General features: G+C 39.0%; 1 protein-coding gene across 1 annotated transcript in view; it reads right to left on the reverse strand.

The window, feature by feature from the left end:
• The window catches only part of fign (fidgetin), a 36437-nt gene extending 15555 nt beyond the window's left edge, over window positions 1-20882 (reverse strand). The window contains exons 1-2 of the mRNA XM_061692819.1: window positions 20721-20882; window positions 19905-20039 (exon numbers count right to left, since the gene is read on the reverse strand). Coding sequence (XP_061548803.1) covers window positions 19905-19929 — 25 coding nt within the window. The 5' untranslated portion in view covers window positions 19930-20039; window positions 20721-20882. The remainder of the gene's footprint in view (window positions 1-19904; window positions 20040-20720) is intronic.
• Window positions 20883-21115: the final 233 nt, after the last annotated feature.

The following is a 21115-nucleotide window of genomic DNA, read 5'->3' on the forward strand; positions in this document are numbered from 1 at the left end:
CCACTGCCCATTACTCAGCAGGAAAGTTCGTTGGTAAGCTTGCGTAAACAATTAATTGTAGTTATGTTTTACGATGAACAGCATCTTATTAAAGCTGACTGTTACAAATGTAACTGTACATGTACTGTAACGTTGTCTGTACAGTAAGTAAAGGATTTATGATATGTGGTAATATATTTCCATTCCATTATTTTCATTGGGAAAAATACATTCTGTAAAACAGCAAATTGTAGGTCGACCTGTGTCCCGAAACAGATGTCATCCCAGCTGTGTCAAGATTCTAGCAAAATGTATGTTTAGTGGTGCCTTGACTTGCAGGTTCAATTCCATGACCACACCCGTAACTCAAAACACTCAAATCATCTTTCCCCATTGAAATGAATGGAAATCCAATGAATTAGTTGCAATTTCCCCCCAAAAACACTAACATACATTATTGTAATGGAGCACTCTACAATATTTTACTCTATAAAAACATACAGTAAAAATGTCATGAAATAGAATGTAAATAATTAAACAGTTTGTGGATCATAATTCATTGGGCATTGTGCTGCTCATTCTGGTGTGTGCACTTTGGCCACCAGCGGCATTATTATACATACAGACATAGTAAATGTAGATTTGATGAAAATACACAGAGGAAGACGGTCGCATCGAAGCAGCAATAATATTTTCGCAGATGATAAAGAACACATGTCTGTGAGTATTGTTGTATGCTCTGTCTGCATGTGTTGCTACTGCCTTGTTAAAAAACAAACAAGGTTTATCATTACCACATCAATGCAAGTTTCGTTAGCTTGTCTACGCCGATTTGCATTGTGTGTGAGCAATAAGCTAGCGTACTTAATGGTCTGGTTAAATACACAATGTGTAATTCTCTTTGTTTGAGGTTTATTTTTAAAGTAAACTTCAACTGGGAGATTAATAAACAGCTTCAAGCAAGCACTTAGCCTCACTTTAAATAATTGTTCGCTACCTGCCACACTGCTGCTTGTTGTAAGTCCGCTGCCACCATAGCTCACGCATGTAAACAAAAATGTTTGCTCGCAACTCAAGACAAAACATCAGCCGAGGGACGGATAATATCTTAAAAAACTCACAAGTCGAGGTACCACTGTAAACTAAACCTCCCACTCGACGTTGAAAATGTGCTGGCCAAAATATTGTTATGACTGTATTCATAAAGTATGTTACTATTATTTATATATTTCTTTAAATTCTACTGCATGTATTTATGGACAATGACTGTCCACATTTTATAAAGTCGAAATGACGATTTAAAAAAGATCGCTAGTAATGTCAACATGTCTTGTCAAGTAAAGGACATGTGACACAAGCAGGAAAACTCCGAAAGGCTCAACCCAGCCATTTAACAAGGGATGATGCAATTTTCAGAAGAAGTCTCCTCTGTAGAATGCAAACACTCGGTCCTGGGGAATGTGCATTAAGGCATTACTTTGAAGGTTCCATTCTACAGTGTTTTTATCAGTCATGACAATTTTCTTAACACATTTTGTTTGCTCTCAAATTCTTTGCCTTTGTTTCAAATAACCTGTCCTGTGCCCTGACTGACTGGCGACCAGTTGGTGGCATAGTCCACTTTTCGCCCGAAGTCAGCTGGAGTAGGGTCCAGCTCCCCGTAACACTGAATAGGATTAGCGGCATTGAGAATGGATGAACCTCTTGTCCTTCCAAGCACCACAATACTTTGTGGTACATAGTTAGTTGTGATTGATTTTTATTGTACATAAAAACACAGGTACCTTTTTAATTGTTTTGTTTACCATATATAAATCTGAATTCTTGGTAGAATCCCCTGGATATTGTCACACTCCCGTGAGGTTTCTTGGTTGGAGGTAATAGCTAAGTCTAATGGCTAGAGGGGAACATGTATTTCTCAATTTTTCCTTTAATACAGTAAATCAGGAGGTTGAGAGAGTCGGTGAGCTGTCATTTCTCAGTTTCAGTGATGCTCATTAAACCATGACTCTCCGGGCCAAGAGGCCCCTGAGGCTACGTCTCCCATTACAACCCTCAGTGTGGCTAAATCCACACAAATGCTCAAAGAACAGCCTTTGACACACAAGTTCACCAAATGCAACTATGACACAATTGGAAGAGGCAGGGCTCATGACGTTCTGTAGTGCAAGTTACGGACAACAACGCAAATGTCTTGTCGGTTCAGACAAAACAGCCGTTGAAGTCAGGTAGCCGGGGTTTAATGGTGGAAAATCCAGTAGAAGCAATGATTTTTTTGTAGACCTCTGTGGTTAATCTGCCTCTCAAGGGGTTACATACTCACACAAGGGGTTACTACACACTCCAAGAGTAGAGAGGTGCATTGTGACCTTGCTACATGAAGCCTTATTGACCAAATGCTACCCACTAACATCTTTATTCCCAAACGTCCTGTTATCCCTCAAAAGAAAAAACCCTAATCAAAGATGCCCATGCTAAATGTAAACAGCGGGGGGGGGGGGGGGGGGGGGGGGGAAAGAGCATTTTATGGGATTTTCCAGAGTTCTATTCTATTTAGTAAGTGCTGACGTTTACTGTAATGAAGCAGTTTAATGGCGTCAGGAGGCAGTCGTCTGGTGTACAAACCAAACAGGGGCAAGCCTCATTGGAAATGAACAAGTTATCTTGTTCACTGATCCCATTCCCAACCATTACTTTTTATAGCCGCGGTAACCTGGTTAGGATAGCGGGATATCGCGTTGTAAAGGAAGCTCATCCTTCACGGTGTGATCACGGGACGCGCGTCAGCCTGATATAAAAGAAAGTGTTTTCACAGCCTCTCCTATTACCTCAACCTTCATGTTTTTAACGGGGACTTTATAGGCATTGAAGGATTGTATGGGTTGTACAGTATAGCTTTGACCACAGTATGAATTAACATTTGATGTCTGCGACTGCATTCATACACCCGCGAGCAAATATGAAATAAATATAGCACGACACTACCGAAAAGTTAAGTTATAAAAGAGGAACTGCTCCCAGCTTTTGTGCAAAAAGGGATATGTTAACATTCCGCGTCTCAAAGAAGGTCGCTTGTCCAACACAGGCGGGACAAAAGGTGAAATGAGACAACTGAGGCAATCTTAGATCAATATGAGATGGGCATCTCTCAGCTACATTTGTCAAAAAGTTACTGATGGCATGTAGGGAAACCAGAAATATGAACTTCTATGTGGAAAAGACAGTATAGGTGAGTGCTTCAAAATAATGATGGTAGCTTCATCACTTAAATAATAACAAGATACACTTTCACATTTAATTTACTACTAATTTGATATTGAAGCTGTATAAAACACTAAAACAATATTTGAAATAATCTGAAAGACATCTTTTTGTTCCAGTCACTTAAACTGATATGTTTTAAGTCTACCCATAGCCCATTTTCATGACTGACAGAAAGGCTTTGAAAGAGAGCTCAAAGTGCTAATTAGAATTATCTGTAAAACAACGTGAACAAAGGATGGTGGGCGCGAATCTTCAAAGAGTGCAATTGAAATGAGAAAAGGAAGGGCGGGTGCGAGGAAAATGATGCCCGAGCATTTCTTAAAGGCTATGAATAGAGGGAAATGTTAACCTGTGTCAAACATGAAATTGTGTGGGAGGTAAAACACCAAGTCTTGCAACATTAAATGTTGTTTTAGCAGTTCTATTATGATCATAACTACGATTCATTCTGCAGAGGATAGAGCTCTGCCAAGGCCAAAATGTTAATAAAAGTGAAAATATGAGTGGAACACTCGAGATTCTTTTTGTATTTCATGGTTGTCTGTGATTAGTACGGCTGCAACGATTCACCAAAGTTAAGATTCGATTAGTATCTCGATTTCTGACTCACAGTTTGATTTATAATGAATAAATTAATATAATAAATACATTTGTCAGAATAGAATGTGCCTGTGTTTTCTTTCGCGCCCGGCAAATAGTCTGGGTCTTGTCAACTACAAAGATTTCCATCTTAGTTCTCAAACGAGTAACAGAAATGCTACCTAGACTAAATAAGATTGGAGGGTCCATAATTTCAGGGTCATTAGTCATACTAATCATGTTTCTTCTTCTCCTCCGGTCCGCTCTCCCCACGTAGTTGAACAGAACTCGCATTAACATTAGAGGTAGCCACAGTTTTGCCCTTGCTGACGAAATGTATCTTCAATCTAAGCTGACGTTTTTGGAAATTAAATTAAGGCGCTAATAATACTGCTAATTATAACTTAGTTGTGTAGCACTGCAAACTCATATGGCTGTATCTAGATTGGAGGCACACATTCTGGGAGTTTTGACCCTGTCTGTCTTCTGTAAGCAGGCAGACAAACATAAATTCTGTCATTTGGTATCAGGTTTAAAAACATGATTATTTTCTTTTAATGATATAGTTTTTATTTACTTTACATTTGTAAGTCATATTGATCTTCTACCGTGGAATTAAAAGCTGGTATGTGTTGCGATATTAACTCTTTAGGAATCGTTCCAAATAAAGATCCATCCATCCATTTTCTATGCCCCTTATCCTCACTAGCGTCTGGGATGAGCTGGAGCCTAGCCGAGCTGAATTCAGGCAAGAGGCGGGGTACACCCTGGACTGGTTGCCAGCCAATCGCAGACCACATAGAGACAAAAATAAATAAAAATAATTATTCAAACTCACATTCACACCGAAGGACACATTAGAGTACTACTAGTTAACTTAACATGCGTGTTTTGGTCATGTGGGAAAAAGCCAGAGTATTGGGAGACTATGTAAACTCCACACGGGAAGGCTGGAGCCTGGATTCAAAGCCCGAACCTCAGAACTGTGAGGCCGATCTGCTCACCACTTGAGCACCACATAAAGATTTAAAAAGCAAATTCATTAATAATACTACAATGTTTATGTGAGTCACCATTGTCTGTTTCCACTCTATTATCCAGCGCAACAACGTGTGGAAAAGGTCCTCGTTGGCAGACCGTTTACAATAATCTTCCTGTGGCTGATGTGAGCTTCCTTGATGAAGTGTGAAAAGCTTGCCAATGAAGAATCTAAATGTACCAGTCCACTTTGTACGGGGCAATTTGTACAGTCTTGCTCATTTGGGTATGCATGTAATAACAATATTCTACAGGGTGCATTGTGAGTTTCAATCATTCGGGGTCAACTACACAAGCAGATTCCATACGAGCTGCCCTGTGGCCATGGAGGTCTGGAATCTACCTCCCTCCTGGCCGGGTGACGTTGCATGTTCTATTTACAGACCGAGGGTTGAAGTAAGGCTGCGGGGAGTGTAACACTGACCCACATGACCTGTGGCCTAGAAAAGCTGCCTGAAGCGCTGCACAACTCCTTGCCCATTTGCGGCAGCCTTTTCAAAGCCAAACAAAAAAGCTCTTGCGCAGTGTATGTCTTGTCTTGCCAAATGATTTGCATCCGTTTTTTTATTCACGCCTTTGACTTGTTGTCAATGTATTCACGGCTGCCGCTGCCTAGTCTCAAGTGGGTATGAAATGGGAAGGCGGGCGGGCGAAAAGTGCTTTACTTTCAGGCCTTGTGTCTGCAGGCCACACGTCTGCAGTCATCTGTCACTAGTTTACATACGTGCTATGACACTTTCTCTCTCTGTGGGAACCCATTGTCACCACTTGGCCGCCAGCAGAGGCTGACTGGGTGCTAGATGGGTCTCCCCCAGGTACCTCTAGGGAGCCACATTAGGCCTAACTGACAGCCTGACAGCACCGCACACACTCACACAGACACTCACATGCACTCCATGCCTGGCCCGGGCGCCAGCTCCTCTAACAGCACATCAACTGGCAGGGTCCCAAGGCATGGCACGCTTTGCATAAAGCAGTGTCTTTGCCATGCACCGCCACTTTTTTTCTTTTATTATTATTATTTTTCACCCCTCCAGCCTCTTTGTGCTCTGTGTACGTTTTGAAATGAATAATGGAAACAACAGAGCTGATGACTCATGGGATCCATTTCAAGATGTGGGAGAGGTAGACAATGTAGAAACAACAGCTAAATGGATTTACTATTGGTCTCAATAATAGAGATATTTTGCTATAAAATGCTAATTTCTGATGACGTGAGGCCACAAATAAATGAGAAGCGACAACTTTTTGAAACTGCCAGGACATTTTGGGCAGTTCAGAAATCAAACTGGCATCATGAATCTCTTGTGAGACTTCAGCTCAGTAAGCATCTGAAGCAGGAGTTTTTTTTTTTTCTCAGAGGGTCATTATGCCTGAAAACCATACAAAGGTAAAAAGTTAACTGTCATTTTTTTTTTTTAATGAAGCAAAGTATCCTGCAAAGTGATCTGATTGCATATTTAATAAATACTAATTCATAAAATTAGACTTTACCATAAAATATGATTATTTAAATCCTTTACAAATATGTTGTTTTTTTTTTTTTTACAGATTATGCTTATACCAACTATACGTTTATTTTCTTTAAAAAAAATGTTTTAAAAGTTTAAATCCGGATTTAAGTCATGTTTTCACTCAGTCTGGTTACCCACTTTGAAACATTTTGAATTTATTCCAAAAGCCACATGGTAACACAGTAAACTGCATCATTCCAATCCTCTGCAGGCCACGGGAAGGCCAAAAGAAAGTCCACTCATTAATATTTCTGTATTGTTGATGCTATTTCAACTATGACTCAGAGGATTTTAAGAAATCACCCCAGTCCTGTGGCTGCGGGGGGTGGGGGGGTTATGGTCATATGCGCCACGTCTCAACATGCCATTAGCATAAATGTCATGTGGCTATATTTCATGCATTTCCTAATTCTGTGATGAAAATCAAATTCAATAATTGGTTCAACTAGTTTTACAAATTATTTAGTAAAAAAAAATAACAAAGGGGCAAACAATAAAGGGCAATTCTCAATTTTACTACAGATTTTACCAAGACATGAAATAGAGGCACATGATTTGCTTAGGCGGGCTACATAAATGATGTGACAGGCCCGATGTGGCCTGGGCCTTGAGTGACACCTGTGATCTAAACGATTAATTAGACATGTATTTTGCTTTTTGTGTGTGTGTTTTTTTTTTTTTTTTTTTTTTTTGTAGAATAGGATTTGATGATGACCATAGAGGAAAATGCAACAACACCCAAAAGTCGTGAACGGTGTGCTCAATACAATCTGGCAAAAGCGACAATAAATTGACATCAATAGAAAATTACGAATAAAAAGAAAAAAGTCAGCTATATTTAGTGAAAATGGGTGGAAAATGGCCTTCCAGACACAGTGGCCTTCTGCAACCCCCTCTCTACACTTTGGTACACGCTATGCATCTGTCACTTTCATAAAAGGGTGTGTAATTCTATTTTACTTAGTTTCATCGTTCAGTTGGTTAAGTTTTTAAAAACATTTTGAGGACACTCTCCACCTTGTTAAATGCTACAGATCTTTTTAGTTTTACATGTTTAGGACAGTTAAGGATGTAAAATTGTTACATACTGTATGTCTATAATTAATAAAGGTTTTATGATGGAAACACGTTGACACTAGGATGGCTTATCTACCGTTCAATTTTTTTTTTTTAAAGGGAAAGCTGAACAAATATGACATTGATCACCCAAGTGGAACGACTGCATTCACTTTAAAGGTTGTACTGTAGATAATATATAGGCCAATGGCTGTTTTCCAACTGTGTTTGGCTTTTCTCAGCAAAATCTTAGCCTGGCATATCAGCCCCTCATCAGATGATTCTCTGTGTGGAAGTGAGCGAGCAGGCAATAGGGCCATGTAACTGCAACAGCTATTTCAGACCGTGCCAAGTCAACATAACTCCCGAAGGTGATTTCCTGTTAATGAACACAAAAGGAGCTTCGGCCCTTTTAAAGCTCGGACAGTAGATGATACTGAACTCTTGAGTGCTCATTTCTTATATGTTTTCTCTTCTTGTTAAATTCATTGAATTCCCGGTGGAGCTTAAGAGGCACAGTCAAATGCAAGACTAATAATAGTAATAATAATAATAATAATAATAATACAGTTGTGCCTTAAAAGGCGAGTGACCTGACTTGCAAGTTTTTCAAGATACGAGCCGTCATTTGTACAATTCTTTTGTTTTGATTTGGGAGCAAAAATCTTTGAAATATGGTGGCAGTGAACTTCATTCTCTTCATAGGAAGCAGCAATTTGGCAGATAGTGACAATTTTGTTTCTTAAAAGAGGCGTGCAGCTGTTTATTGCTATTCCCAGTTTAAGTTTACTGTCAAACTAATTATGAAAAAGAGAATTAGGCTTGCAATTTGTATATTTAAAGCAACCACATAGCTTCAGCTTCAGCTTCGGCTAACAAGTCCATATAGCTTAATGCTAACGCCTGAGACAGGCTAATAAATAGCATCCTGGTTGCTGTCCTTTAAGCAACGGACATTTGAACACAAACGGTTGAGGAACACACTGACAGATAAAATAACAACATTCACAGGCATATATTATTTATCCTTTGCGGAGAACAATTAATTGTACTGCGGCTTATTGAGTTGTGACCGTCTCCCTGTACACTACCACGTCTGTATTATACTCACCATAGGCGGCCAAGACATGCACAACAGAAGGAGCAGCACATTGTTCATAGAATTGAAGCAAAAAATGTGGCGAAAACTTAATTTTTTAGATTGTATTAAATTATGGCATCACTGTATGTTTTAATAAACTAAGATATCACAGAGCGCTGTTTTTCTTATTAAAAACAAAAATTTTTGTTTTTTGGGGGGCTGGAATGGATTAATGACATTTCCAGTCATTTCAATGGGGAGTGTTTTGTGTTAAATTAAACGTGTATCTCAGGGAATCACTGTAATACCTAACTTACAGAAAATATTTGTGATTATAGCAGTTGACTAACACAGCTGCTTCCAGCCTGATAAGCTGGTCAGCGGTAGAGCAGATCGACACAGCGCTGGCTGCTGTAGTCATGTCACAGTGTCACTGCAGATACCCGCTGCCTGGCTGCAGTCGAACGCCTTAAAACTACACGACAGCAAATAGGAGCCTCGCCGTCCTCCTCCCCCTCCTTCGCTCCTCCGCTCATCACATTCCTCGTCTCCTCTCCACTCCGTCAGGCAGAATACAACCCCTACACCCCCTCCTGCCCTTCCCATCCTTGGCACCGGAGCCTCCCCCCCACCCGCCAGCGTCTGGCATTCTGCCGACCCGGCGTCAGGTGATCTGCTCTGCGCACGATGAATGAATTGTTAAGGACCTCCATTGCTGCCATCCTGACCACTCCAACTACATGCATACAAGGAGTGTAAATTCAACTGAAATCCGTCATCTAATAGTTATACATGAATCTGGATGAATAACAAATAACCCCATATCGCCAAATGTTTTAGCATATGTGCATTTACAGCAGTAGAGTGCATATTTGTCGATGCATATCTATATGAGTCTATATACAGTATGTCAATATATTGATGATTTAATGGTTTACTGTACCAACACCTGAAAATGGAAATATGAGTTTTCGAGGTGCAACATTTTATGGATCAAAATAACTGACAACTATTTCGAAAATGTATTAATCATTTACAGACCTTTTAAAACTTAAAATTGTGCACATCCTTGGAATTTTAGCCTTAATAGGAAATGTTCTCCCATTTCTGCATTCCCCCACAACTGCACAAAGATTATCTTTGTGTTTCATCAGAATTTGATATTTGCCAAAAACTGCTTTTACTTTGGAAAACAATGATCAACATTTTTGCCTATTTTCTGACATGTTGGAACCAAACCGGTAACTGAATGATAATCAATTTATGTTTGTGCATTTTCTGCACTGTCAATTTGAACAAATGTCTTGTTTTTAAATAAAGGGATGGAAATTTAAAAAAGGTTGTTGTATCTGATTCATCAATTAATTGACAAAAATAATTGACAGATTTATTGATTATTGCAGCAATCAATAAATGCAGCCCGAACAAATTTTGAAAAGTGCTTTTTGAACCTGGAATAGTAAACCTGTTATCAGACAATGTATGCTATATGTTTATATGAATCTATTTATATGTATGTAATATATACGACATCATAAGGGAGCAAATGTTATTTATTAATAATAATGAAAAGGATGAAAATATATTTAAAAAGATGGTGAACATGCTAAGATGGAAATGCTATTATTTGACATAAAAGCTCAGTTTCTAATCAGTAATGGTAAGGGAGGGTACATATTTCTATGACTTATTTTGAATTAAATGAAATAGGCTGTAATATATATATATATATATATATATATATATATATATATATATATATATATATATATATATATATATATATATATACTGGCGACCAGTTCAGGGTGTTGTCTGCCTGCCAGCGCCCCGCGACCCTAACCAGGATAAGCGGTGTTGAAAATGGATGGATGGATGGATGGATATATATATATATATATATATATATATATATATACACTACATTAATTACTAATACTAATACTATTACTACTATATTACTAATTACATTCATTCCTTTTTCCATGAAATTCTTGTGAGAGCAATTTCTGCAACATAGATGCTCATATATGCTTATGTCAAAAGAGACTAAATAATTAACGTTCCTTTCAATTTGACAAATATCGAAGAAACATGAGGCCAGTGATCGTCGCTTCAGTCCTTGCATGCATATGGTTGGACACACAAATATGAAAATGATTCTATAAACAAGTTAATACATGCATATATGTATAGTAATCACTGGGTCGCATATTTCAAGATGCAAACTATGACATATTGTGCTATGGCAAGATGAAATGAGTGACACTGATCCTACATTAAGTCCACTGCACCCTTCGTCTGCAAAAATTAATTCAAACTGAATTTCTAACTAAAGTTACACTTTCGAGCTTATATTCAATTTGTTGACGTAAAGCCAGAGGTATCGCTCTCAGGGTTTGCGCTTGTTGAAAAGAGTTCCAAACACACGCTACCAGGACTTGCATATAATGAAGTTGACAAGTGTGGTGAAATAGTGATGTAATAGCCTCTGCTGCTGCTGCATGGCCTTTTCAGTCCGGCAAGAAACGGCGGCCTCGATTGCCAGATTAGTCCGAAACCATATTGTGAAAACACAGGAGGAATTTCAATATGGCCAAATATTGAGTTTTCTCTTATCCACTTGTGAAAGGCTTACTGCATTCTCCCAATACAAAACTCCCCAACAGCATGCAATAATGAAACACCTTGAAAGAAGGACAGAGGAGGAGAAAAAAAAAAAAAAAAAAAAAAAAAAAGAAAGAAACGCCTCTCTTCACCAAGGTTACTCAATGATAAGCAACTCAGGCGCACAATGATGGCAAAAAGAGCTGGCTATTATCAAAAGTCATAGAAGTACAGATTCGGAGAGTGACTGTAAATAATTTGGACAAATACCTGAACAATAATGTTTGTCTTTATAATGTGTTCAAACATTCGGCAATCAGTGCAAATAAACATTAAAATGTCACAAAATATTATTGTATATACCATTTTAAGGGCAGGTTCAAACAGCAACAATCTCAGCCTCATGTGAGAGCACCCGCACAGTGATGTTGGTCACGAACGCACCGTGCTGTGTAAATAATGAACAAAAGCATACTGAGGTGATGAAAAAGATGATTTAGGAAGGGGAGGATACAAATAAAGTCTCGCGCGCTTGCACCGGGGATATGATAATTACAGAGGCACCTTTAAGAATGCACATGAATCTCCTCCAGATCCAGATTAGAAGCCACAACGCTAAACCTAGTTTGGTCCACCTAGGGATTGTCTATTCTGGCCAATCCCCAGTAGGCATTCAGCTACCTTGACTCCTTTTGAGATGAAGAAACATATCAAGTAAAGGAAACGAGATGAAGCGTCAATGTGGCGACAACAAAGCAGCCCTACAATGTGAACTACAAGCATGTTGCTCTAATGCGTAAGCCGACCATGTGTAAGCACGCTACACATCACGGCAGAGATGGCAATAACATCATGGAACGTGTGCTGCAAAGATTAGCCGCTCATAAAAACAAATACAAGGAGACAGAAAGGGAACAAGACATTCTGTGCACCCTCAAGGTGGTTCTACGGGGGAGTGGTCGGTGGTGGGGGGTTGGTGACAAGCACAAAGAGAAACAGACGCACACACGCTCATAAAGTGCATGAAAACACATTATCAATGACAGGCTAATGTGCAATTAAAATAGAATAAAAAGAGAAATACCGTGGAATATCCCTTAAGTCATTCAGTATGGGGACATTTAAAAAAAATAAATCAATAAAAAATAAAAATCTGGTGGTGGCCAAACTGTCATTTTGTATGAGTAAGTTCTTACAAAAATGTTGCATAAATCTATATAGCAACATATTCCAGCGTGTCTTTCGGAGAAAAAAAACGCCTCTAAAGTTGCACCCAAAAAAAAAAAAAAGATGCACAAATAAAACTAGGACCACCAATCATGCATGATGTCACTCTAGACCAGTGATTTACAACCAAGGGTCACCTTAGTGTGCTGTTAAGAGATCATCAGGGGTGCCGCGGAAAATTATCCAATTCCACTTCATTGGTCCCAAAACTATTAGCTATTAACTACAAATATATCTTTGCTCATCTATCTATGCCAGCGACGTATAGTGACAGGCAAACAAATTAAATGCTCTTCCATTAGCTATCCACCTGTTGGCATTCATATAACAGAATAAGTCATGGCTTCCTGTGAATATATTCAGCTTTCTATTAATAGGACAAACAAGCCAAATTAAACAGCATTTCACATTGAATAAGTCAATTTGTGAGGAAATTAAAATGAGAATATACTGTATGTATTTCAGTTTTGATGCTTTATGTGACTTCTTTTTTTTGAGGGGGGGGGGTTGATTCTTCTCATGTAAAATTGTCTCAATAAAGGTTGGGAATCACTGCAACAGACCAAAGCAAATTTTACATTTCTTCGGATCAGAGAGAATCCAAAAGATTGAGGCCACAATTTGCTTTGGATGTTGGCAAAGTGGGAAATTTCATGATTACCATTGAACCACAAATGGAACTTATTGCAACATCGGGAAGCGGTATACACATCTCTGTCCTCGCTGCTCAGTACAATATGAGCAACACAATTACAACCCCAATTCCAATGAAGTTAGGACATTGTGTTAAACATAAATAAAAACAGAATACAATGATTTCCAAATCATGTTCAACCTATATTTTATATAATACACTACACTGACAAGATATTTAATGTTAAAACTGATCAACTTTATTGTTTTTAGCAAATAATCCTTAACTTGGAATTTTATGGCTGCAACACATTCCAAAAAAGATGGGACAGGATCATGTTTACCACTGTGTTACATCATCTTTTCTTTTAACAACATTCAATAAACGTTTGGGAACTCAGGACACTAATTGTTGAAGCTTTGTCGGTGGAATTCTTTTTCATTCTTGATTGATGTAGAGCTTCAGCTGTTCAACACTCCGGGGTCTCCGTTGTCGTATTTTACGCTTCATAATGCGCCCCACATTTTTTAATGCGCCCCACATGCGCCCCACATTTTCAATGGCAGTCCAGACAGGTCTGGACTGCAGGCAGGCCAGTCTAGTACCCACACTCTTTTACTACGAAGCCACGCTGTTATAACACGTGCAGTATGCGGTTTGGCATTGTCTTGCTGAAATAAGCAGGGGCGTCCATGAAAAAGACGTTGCTTGGATGGCAGCATATGTTTCTCCTAAACCTGTATGTACCTTTCAGCATTAATGGTGCCTTCACAGATGTGTAAGTTACCCATGGCCATTGGCACTAACACAGCCTCATACCATCACAGATGCTGGCTTTTGAACTTTGCATCCATATCAGTCCAGGCGGTTCTTTTCCTCTTTGGCCCGGACGACACGACGTCCACAATTTCCGAAAACAATTTGAAATGTGGACTCGTCGGACCACAGAACACTTTTCCACTTTGCATCAGTCCATCTTAGATGAGCTTGGGCCCAGAGAAGCCGGCAGCGTTTCTGGGTGTTGTTGATAAATGGGTTTTGCTTTGGATAGTAGAGTTTCAAGTTGCACTTACGGATGACGCGCAGAACTGTAGTTACTTACATTGGTTTTCTGAAGTGTTCCTGAGCCCATGTGGTGATATCCTTTACACATTGATGTCGGTTTTTGATGCAGTGCCGCCTGAGGGATCGGAGGTCACGGGCATTCAATGTTGGTTTTCGACCTTGCCGCTTACATGCAGTGATTTCTCCAGATTCTCTGAACCTTTTTGATGATATTATGGACCGTAAATGATGAAATCCCTAAATTCCGTGCAATTGTACGTTGAGGAACATTGTCCTTAAACTGTTTTTCACGCACTTGTTCACAAAGAGGTGAACCTCGGCCCATCTTTGCTTGTGAATGAGCAATTCAGGGAAGCTGCTTTTATACCCAATCATGGCACCCACCTGTTCCCAATTAGCCTGTTCACCTGTGGGATTTTCCAAACAGGTGTTTGATGAGCATTCCTCAACTTTCTCAGTCTTTTTTGCCACCAATCCCAGCTTTTTTGGAACGTGTTGCAGCCATAAAATGTTAAAAGTTCATAATTATTTGCTAAAAACAATAAAGTTTATCAGTTTGAACATTAAATATCTTGTCTTTGTAGTGTATTCAATTAAATATAGGTTGAACATGATTTGCAAATCATTGTATTCTGTTTATATTTGTGTTTAACACAACGTCCCGACTTCATTGGAATTGGGGTTGGAGTTGGCATTTTAACATGCGGATGAGAACTACATACAGTATGATGTAGCCGGAAAGCATACTGGCTAATGACTAGCACTAAAATGATCAGGGATTACCAACAACATTGACTAACAACTTCTTCAACGGTGCATACCTAGGGGTGCGCAGTATATACGGAATATGCAGTATACTGTATAAATTTGGAGTCTACTGGCAAAACGGGATAATGCTTGTTGATAACATCAATAGCTGCCCAAGTTTAAATGTGACGGACGATAAAAGATCAATTTAAAACTAGGTGAACTTCAGGGAAGTATTTATTTATTAAAATTATTTTGTTAACTTTAGAAGAGATGCCGCTGACAACAGCTACAGTGAGCACACACGACAACCCGAAAAACCGGAAATGAATGAGTCCATTACCGCGTACGTCAACCAGGAGGAGGGGCCTATACGGTCAAAATTATATTTATACATTAATTATTCATAATAATAAAAAATTTATTTGTGTTTGTTTTGACTTCTGCACAATAAATGTCCTCAAAATAACTATCTTAGTTTTTTAAATGTTCATCTATTTTCAGCTTTTCTAAAGGACTATACCACCCATTCAGAAATATCTTGATTATAATTTTTATAATTAAATTCATATTGGTGATATATACCCTTAATGTGACGCAATTAAATTCATACTGTTGTAAGAATTTTAGGCCATTATCACCCAGCCCAATGCATACTGACAGCATAAATAGTGCCGGTGACAGACAGACACGCACAAATCATTCTAGGAATAGCTATAAAACTGACTCCTGCTAAGGTAACAGTATCGATCTGCAAAGGATTGTGTAGTTTTAATATACCTACAAAAAATATGACTTGAATAGTTAATAAAGGATTTCTGATGGTTTGAATCCGAAACACATGAATTCAACTTGCATCGTTTCCTAAGCGTCCCAGAATGGAGTGTGTAGTATAACAATGCATCAACAAAACTATGCAGCGAGAATGACTAATTAGGCAACCTGGTTTGCTTTGTCTGCCTAAATCTAAATCAAATGTGTTTCTTCTGAGAGAGACTACAACATTGAGACATATGCACGGTTAAAAAAAAAAAAGAGAAAAAAAGGATGCATTTTAGACTCTGTGCTGTCACTCAGAAAACAAATAAAAGAGGAAAAAGGTCTGAGCGGACAGTTGGATGTGTCTAAATGAGATGGTGGGAGGATGAGGGAGGAGGAGAGGGGTTAGAAAGAGAGGATGTCAAGGATTCACGGTCCTTCATCTTCGCAGTAGAGCAAACACATCCCTCAGTGTAGCAACAGACAGCTGCCTCCACTTTCTAACACGGCCCAACTTTAGATCACTGCAGGAATTGTCAGGGTGCACAGAGATAACATGGAGAGCGGCCACCGGGGGAAACAACCGCCACGTAGAAACAAGGTGGAATAGAGAGGAGGAAACAACGAAGAGGAGTCAGGGAGGAATACATTGATGCCCGTTCTGTGGAGTGGCACGCTCCCACTGGGGACTTTCTCTGCTTTTTGTATGAAAATGAGGAGAGCTGGCGTTTAACATCTTGTGCTTAAAAATGACAATCCTGCACTGATCCCACACGATGTAGTCAAAGGGCTTCATGTCAAAAAGATCCATCTCCAAAGATGAACACTGTATTGATTTACAACAGCAACACCGAGATCCCAGGGGCTGTGTTTTTTTTTTGTTTTTTTTTAACTCCACAAGGTAATCACGAGCCGGCTTTCCTTGTCACCATTAGTGCACATACATGGAGTGTCAGTGTTGATGTTTACTGCTCCCTTATAGCGACGCTGTGGGCCCGCGCTGTCAATTTACACCATCACTAATGGTGTTACACACTCCCCATTATGGGCTGATCGTTTAGAGAGGGCTCACACACTGCACTGAAACACGCGTGCCAATCAAGTCATAGGGGAATCAAATGCGCATATAATACAGTAACTCATCTATGATCGCATATTTGAACAATAAAAGCACCACACGCTCACACAATAAGTACACAAAAGCTACTAAAAAAAAAAAAGGTCTTTACAAAGATAATGCTCAGTATTGATTGACATTATCAGAGAGGTAAATCAATTGACAATACGCTCATTTTTTAGATGGTTGCATAATGCCAGTGCCAAACTGCGGTAATAAATAGTCATGAAAAATATAGATATATATTAGACAACCCTGGTTTCTTCAGTTTCTTTCTCCATTTTAATGCCTGGTTCAATTAAATATACATTTGTTTGGACAAATATAATGATGACAATAAAAATAGCTCATAAGAGTTTCATTTAAAATCTAATATCCATCCATTTTCCACCGTTTTCTTGATCGTAACCGAAATCTTACATCGATTGCTATGGCATTCTACTACCAAGAACAGTGCTTTTAGGCATTCCGTGTTTTCTTTTCATTGTATTCTTCAGGTAATATACCTTTAGTGGAACCAGGCATTAAAAGGAATAAGAAATTTAAGAAAGAAAGGGTCGGCTAATAATATTGTGTACGGCTGCATATGACATTATTACCAATACATTTGGATCCAGCTCTTGTGTTGGATATTAGCTTTACATACCAAAAAATGCCGCTGGTGTGTGCATTTTGTTAATCATATTTTCGACACTATTGCAAAAACTGCACCAATAGTCATGAAAATATAATTCAATTAACACCTTTTTTCTTTTATATAGCTGCTGTATTGAATCCCAGGTGCACCGACCATTGTGGCCATTGGGTACATTTTCTATATAACATGCTTTAAATCTGACATATTTTCTCGTAGTGCTTTTATAATATTTGGTTATTTAGCTACACGAGAGGGGCAAAATATAAGAAACACTTCTCAACAAGATGCAGCACAGTTCTACAGCTATGAACAATGATTGACGACCTTTACATGTGGTCACCACTGTGAGGTGAAGCAATACACATTGTGCTCATTAAAAGCATTTCCGGGAATTTAAAATTGTTGCACTTTGCAGGTTTGTACATAAATAATAAATAAGTTAATAAAGCTGCATTTTCTCCCAGATAGGAAGGGGGTGGAGGTGGGGGGTGGGGGAATCACATTTCTTCTTCTCTGACTATATAAACAAGACTGGTAAAGCACCAAATGTGTAATAGGTATACTCAAAGTCGTTCCTATCCGCTTCTTGTTCTCGTTCAGCTGCACTGTTTGAAAGTGTGAATGTGTGTGTGACATTCAGCAGAGTGGGAGATGAAAACAAGGGGCGAGCGGTCTGTCATCACATTACGCTGCCGAGCTTCATATCAAGCAACAACTTGGATTAATATCTTAATTTCAGATGTGCCACAGCTGTCATGCACACTGGAGGTGCCTGAGCGAGGTTAAGTAAGGACCTGTCACCTATAAACACTACAGGGACCCTCATAAAACCACCCCAGTACTTGTGTGCTCACTAGACACTTCATAGGTACACATGGGCAGTCTAATTGCACCCAACATAATAACTGAATTGAAAATGATGCCTATATAAAAAAAAACAAGAATTTATTCACAAATGATACTCTGGCTGTAGTTTGTAGTGGTGTGGAACTGCACTACATAAATAAATAAAGGTATACAATACAAAAAGTCATGTCCAACACAGTCATGTCATGTTCTGCACCACTGCAATAATGAATATATTGTTTGACAGTGTCAATCTACTCGTAAATTGAGCATTATCCTCTTTACAAAAATGGAATTAGATAATGTGCTTCATTAATATTGTAGCTGCTGTGTGTGTTGTGAAGTAATCAATAATTGGGATAACAAAAATATATATATTTATTTTTGGCATACACTGCACTAACTTGACGTTATTGGGTTAATCCTTGATCTCAAATTGTATATTTAACATTCTAGAAATACGTCCAATTACTAAATGCAAAATGCTGGTCAAAATTAGTGTAGAAAAAAATGTGGATACTGTAATGACATTTTTGAAGTACAAATAATCACCTGCACAGTCTCAATATGGAAGTCATGGGGAAACAAATTCTGAACAACAAATTTAAAACCCACTTTATGACAACACATTAGAACTAAACACTCCAACATAATGGATGTACTTTTTTTTCCACGTCCCCACTGAATGACGGGTGCTGGAATGCTGTTATTTTTCTTTTTTTTTTTTCAAGAGGAATGAAAACATACTTCAGCTCATTGCTGATGATGCTAATTTACTCTGCAGAAGCAGGCGGAAACATGCAAATGAAATGTTTGAATACAATTAAGTGGTTTGGTCTATGGAGGTGGACACGGTTCACTTAGGACAGACTGTTTGCTAAAGTACACAACTTATGCTCACTTTGTGTGTGTGTGTGTGTGTGTGTGTGTGTCTTTGTATTTTTCCCATTTACTGGTTTCTCAGAAACACTGCACAGTCAAATCAGCAAAATAGGGTTGTGCCTTTTTAATTATGTATCTTTGCAAAACTGCATGCCAAAAACTATACAATGCATGTATATGTATGAACGTGTAATGTATGTATCACAGTGTCAAAAATAATACATGTGAGTAGATACACTTTTTCTGTCGTGACTAAATTTTCCAGTCAGCGTTCTGTTCTGCTTTGTTTTTTGTTTGTTTTAATTAGCAAACACATATGCTTTAATGCAACAATTGGGATAAATTAAACGATTTTTTCCCCCACAAACTTGAGCCTTTGTTTAAATGTTAAAGGCAAATACACCATGCACTTCACTTTTCACAATTAAAGCACATTTCATGAAAATATTGTGCTTTGACAAACACCCCACGGTTGCATTAAAATGTCTTCTATACATGAATGTACATTAATTATATCTGAATAAGTGAGACACATGACAATGGTGTGTTTTCCAGCAAAAATGAGAAAGGAAAAGTTGAATTGCAGCAGTAGCAGAAATATAATTAAACGTGGTTCTAGTCCTTTAGTCTTCCTAATGGGCTGTACGTGGAACCTAATTGATAGTGTCACATCTATTGATTATAAATGGAACATGACTTTCCGCAAAGGTCTCAACTGTCACATACTGTACATTTGAAAAAAAATAAATTGGGGGTGGGGGGACTTTGCATGCACACATACACAAATGCAATCCTCTTGTATGGCGATAAAAGGCACAACATGAAATAGAACAGCAGAGATAACAGATATTAATTTGAAAAGAGGAACATACCATAAAAGCTGGTGCTAGTAAGCATGTCTTCACGCCTGGAAACGAGAGAAGGAAGATAGCAGATTCACAATGTTCACCAGGTGGAATTCCAATGGGTTGCTTCTCATTGCAGCCACACTAGATCTCCTTTCACAACTTTCACACATACACACACACACACACACAAAACGATTACGATTAAAAATAAAAAAAAAAAAAAACCGCAGGGCTCCCTGTTGAGTCCACGCAAATCAACGTGCATGCATGCAAAGGAGAATGACGCTGTATTTAAAAAAAGAGAGCGAGAGAGAGAGAAGAAGGCTGCACAGGAGTGTGACACTTCTTGCAAGAGCTGGATGAGACATACTGAGGATGACATGAGACACACACGTTCCTCATGGCGCCCATTCGAGGAAGAGCCTAATAGCCCCCAACCCACCCTCACCCCTCTTCCTCCTCCTCCTCCTGTTTTACTTTTGGCAATAGATTACTTGCAAACAGTTGATCAACGGAGTCTTAGCATCCCGACGCTTTTTAACGCGGCACGTTTTGCGTCCGCTTTCCCCCTCGGTTTTAAAATCAACGTGCACAAACTTGTTCAAACTTATTTAAATGCAGACGTGCGTCATCATTCTGCAGCGCGTCGGCTTGTCATGCAATGCTTTTTTTTTTTTTTTTTTTTTTAAGCTGCATATACACGCACAGCAATCGAATAGATAACAACAGAGATGGAGAATCGCGTGGGGAGAAAAAAAATAAAAATAAAAAAATAATATATATATATATATATATATATATATATATATATATATATGACGGAGGGAGGATGAGGCTTACCTGTGTAGGTGACAGGGCGGCTGCGGGCTTTTACGCGAGCATCGATCCGAGTGCGGCGGTCTGGTGCTGGTCGCGGGGCGTTAGAGGCTGCCGGAGCCGCGGCTCGACATCGGAGAGCATTCCAAGTTGCTGCGAGCGAGACTGACCAGTGCCTCTGCCATGTTGGAATTCCAAGCCCTTGGACAGCTGGCTCGCTCGGCCGACTGGAGGGGAGGCAGGCACTCTGCACACTGCGCATGATCCCTGCAGGAGAGAGCCAAATTCAAAGAAGAGCCGCTAATGAGCTGCGCTTTCACAAGGAGCCTCGATCATGACAACACTTCGCCTGAAAGGCTTTTTCACATTTTAATATTTGCATTACAACCGTGTGCATACACTGTACTGGACGCAGGACT

This window comes from Phycodurus eques, chromosome 12 (genome assembly GCF_024500275.1).
Source record: "Phycodurus eques isolate BA_2022a chromosome 12, UOR_Pequ_1.1, whole genome shotgun sequence".
Lineage (NCBI taxonomy): Eukaryota > Metazoa > Chordata > Actinopteri > Syngnathiformes > Syngnathidae > Phycodurus > Phycodurus eques.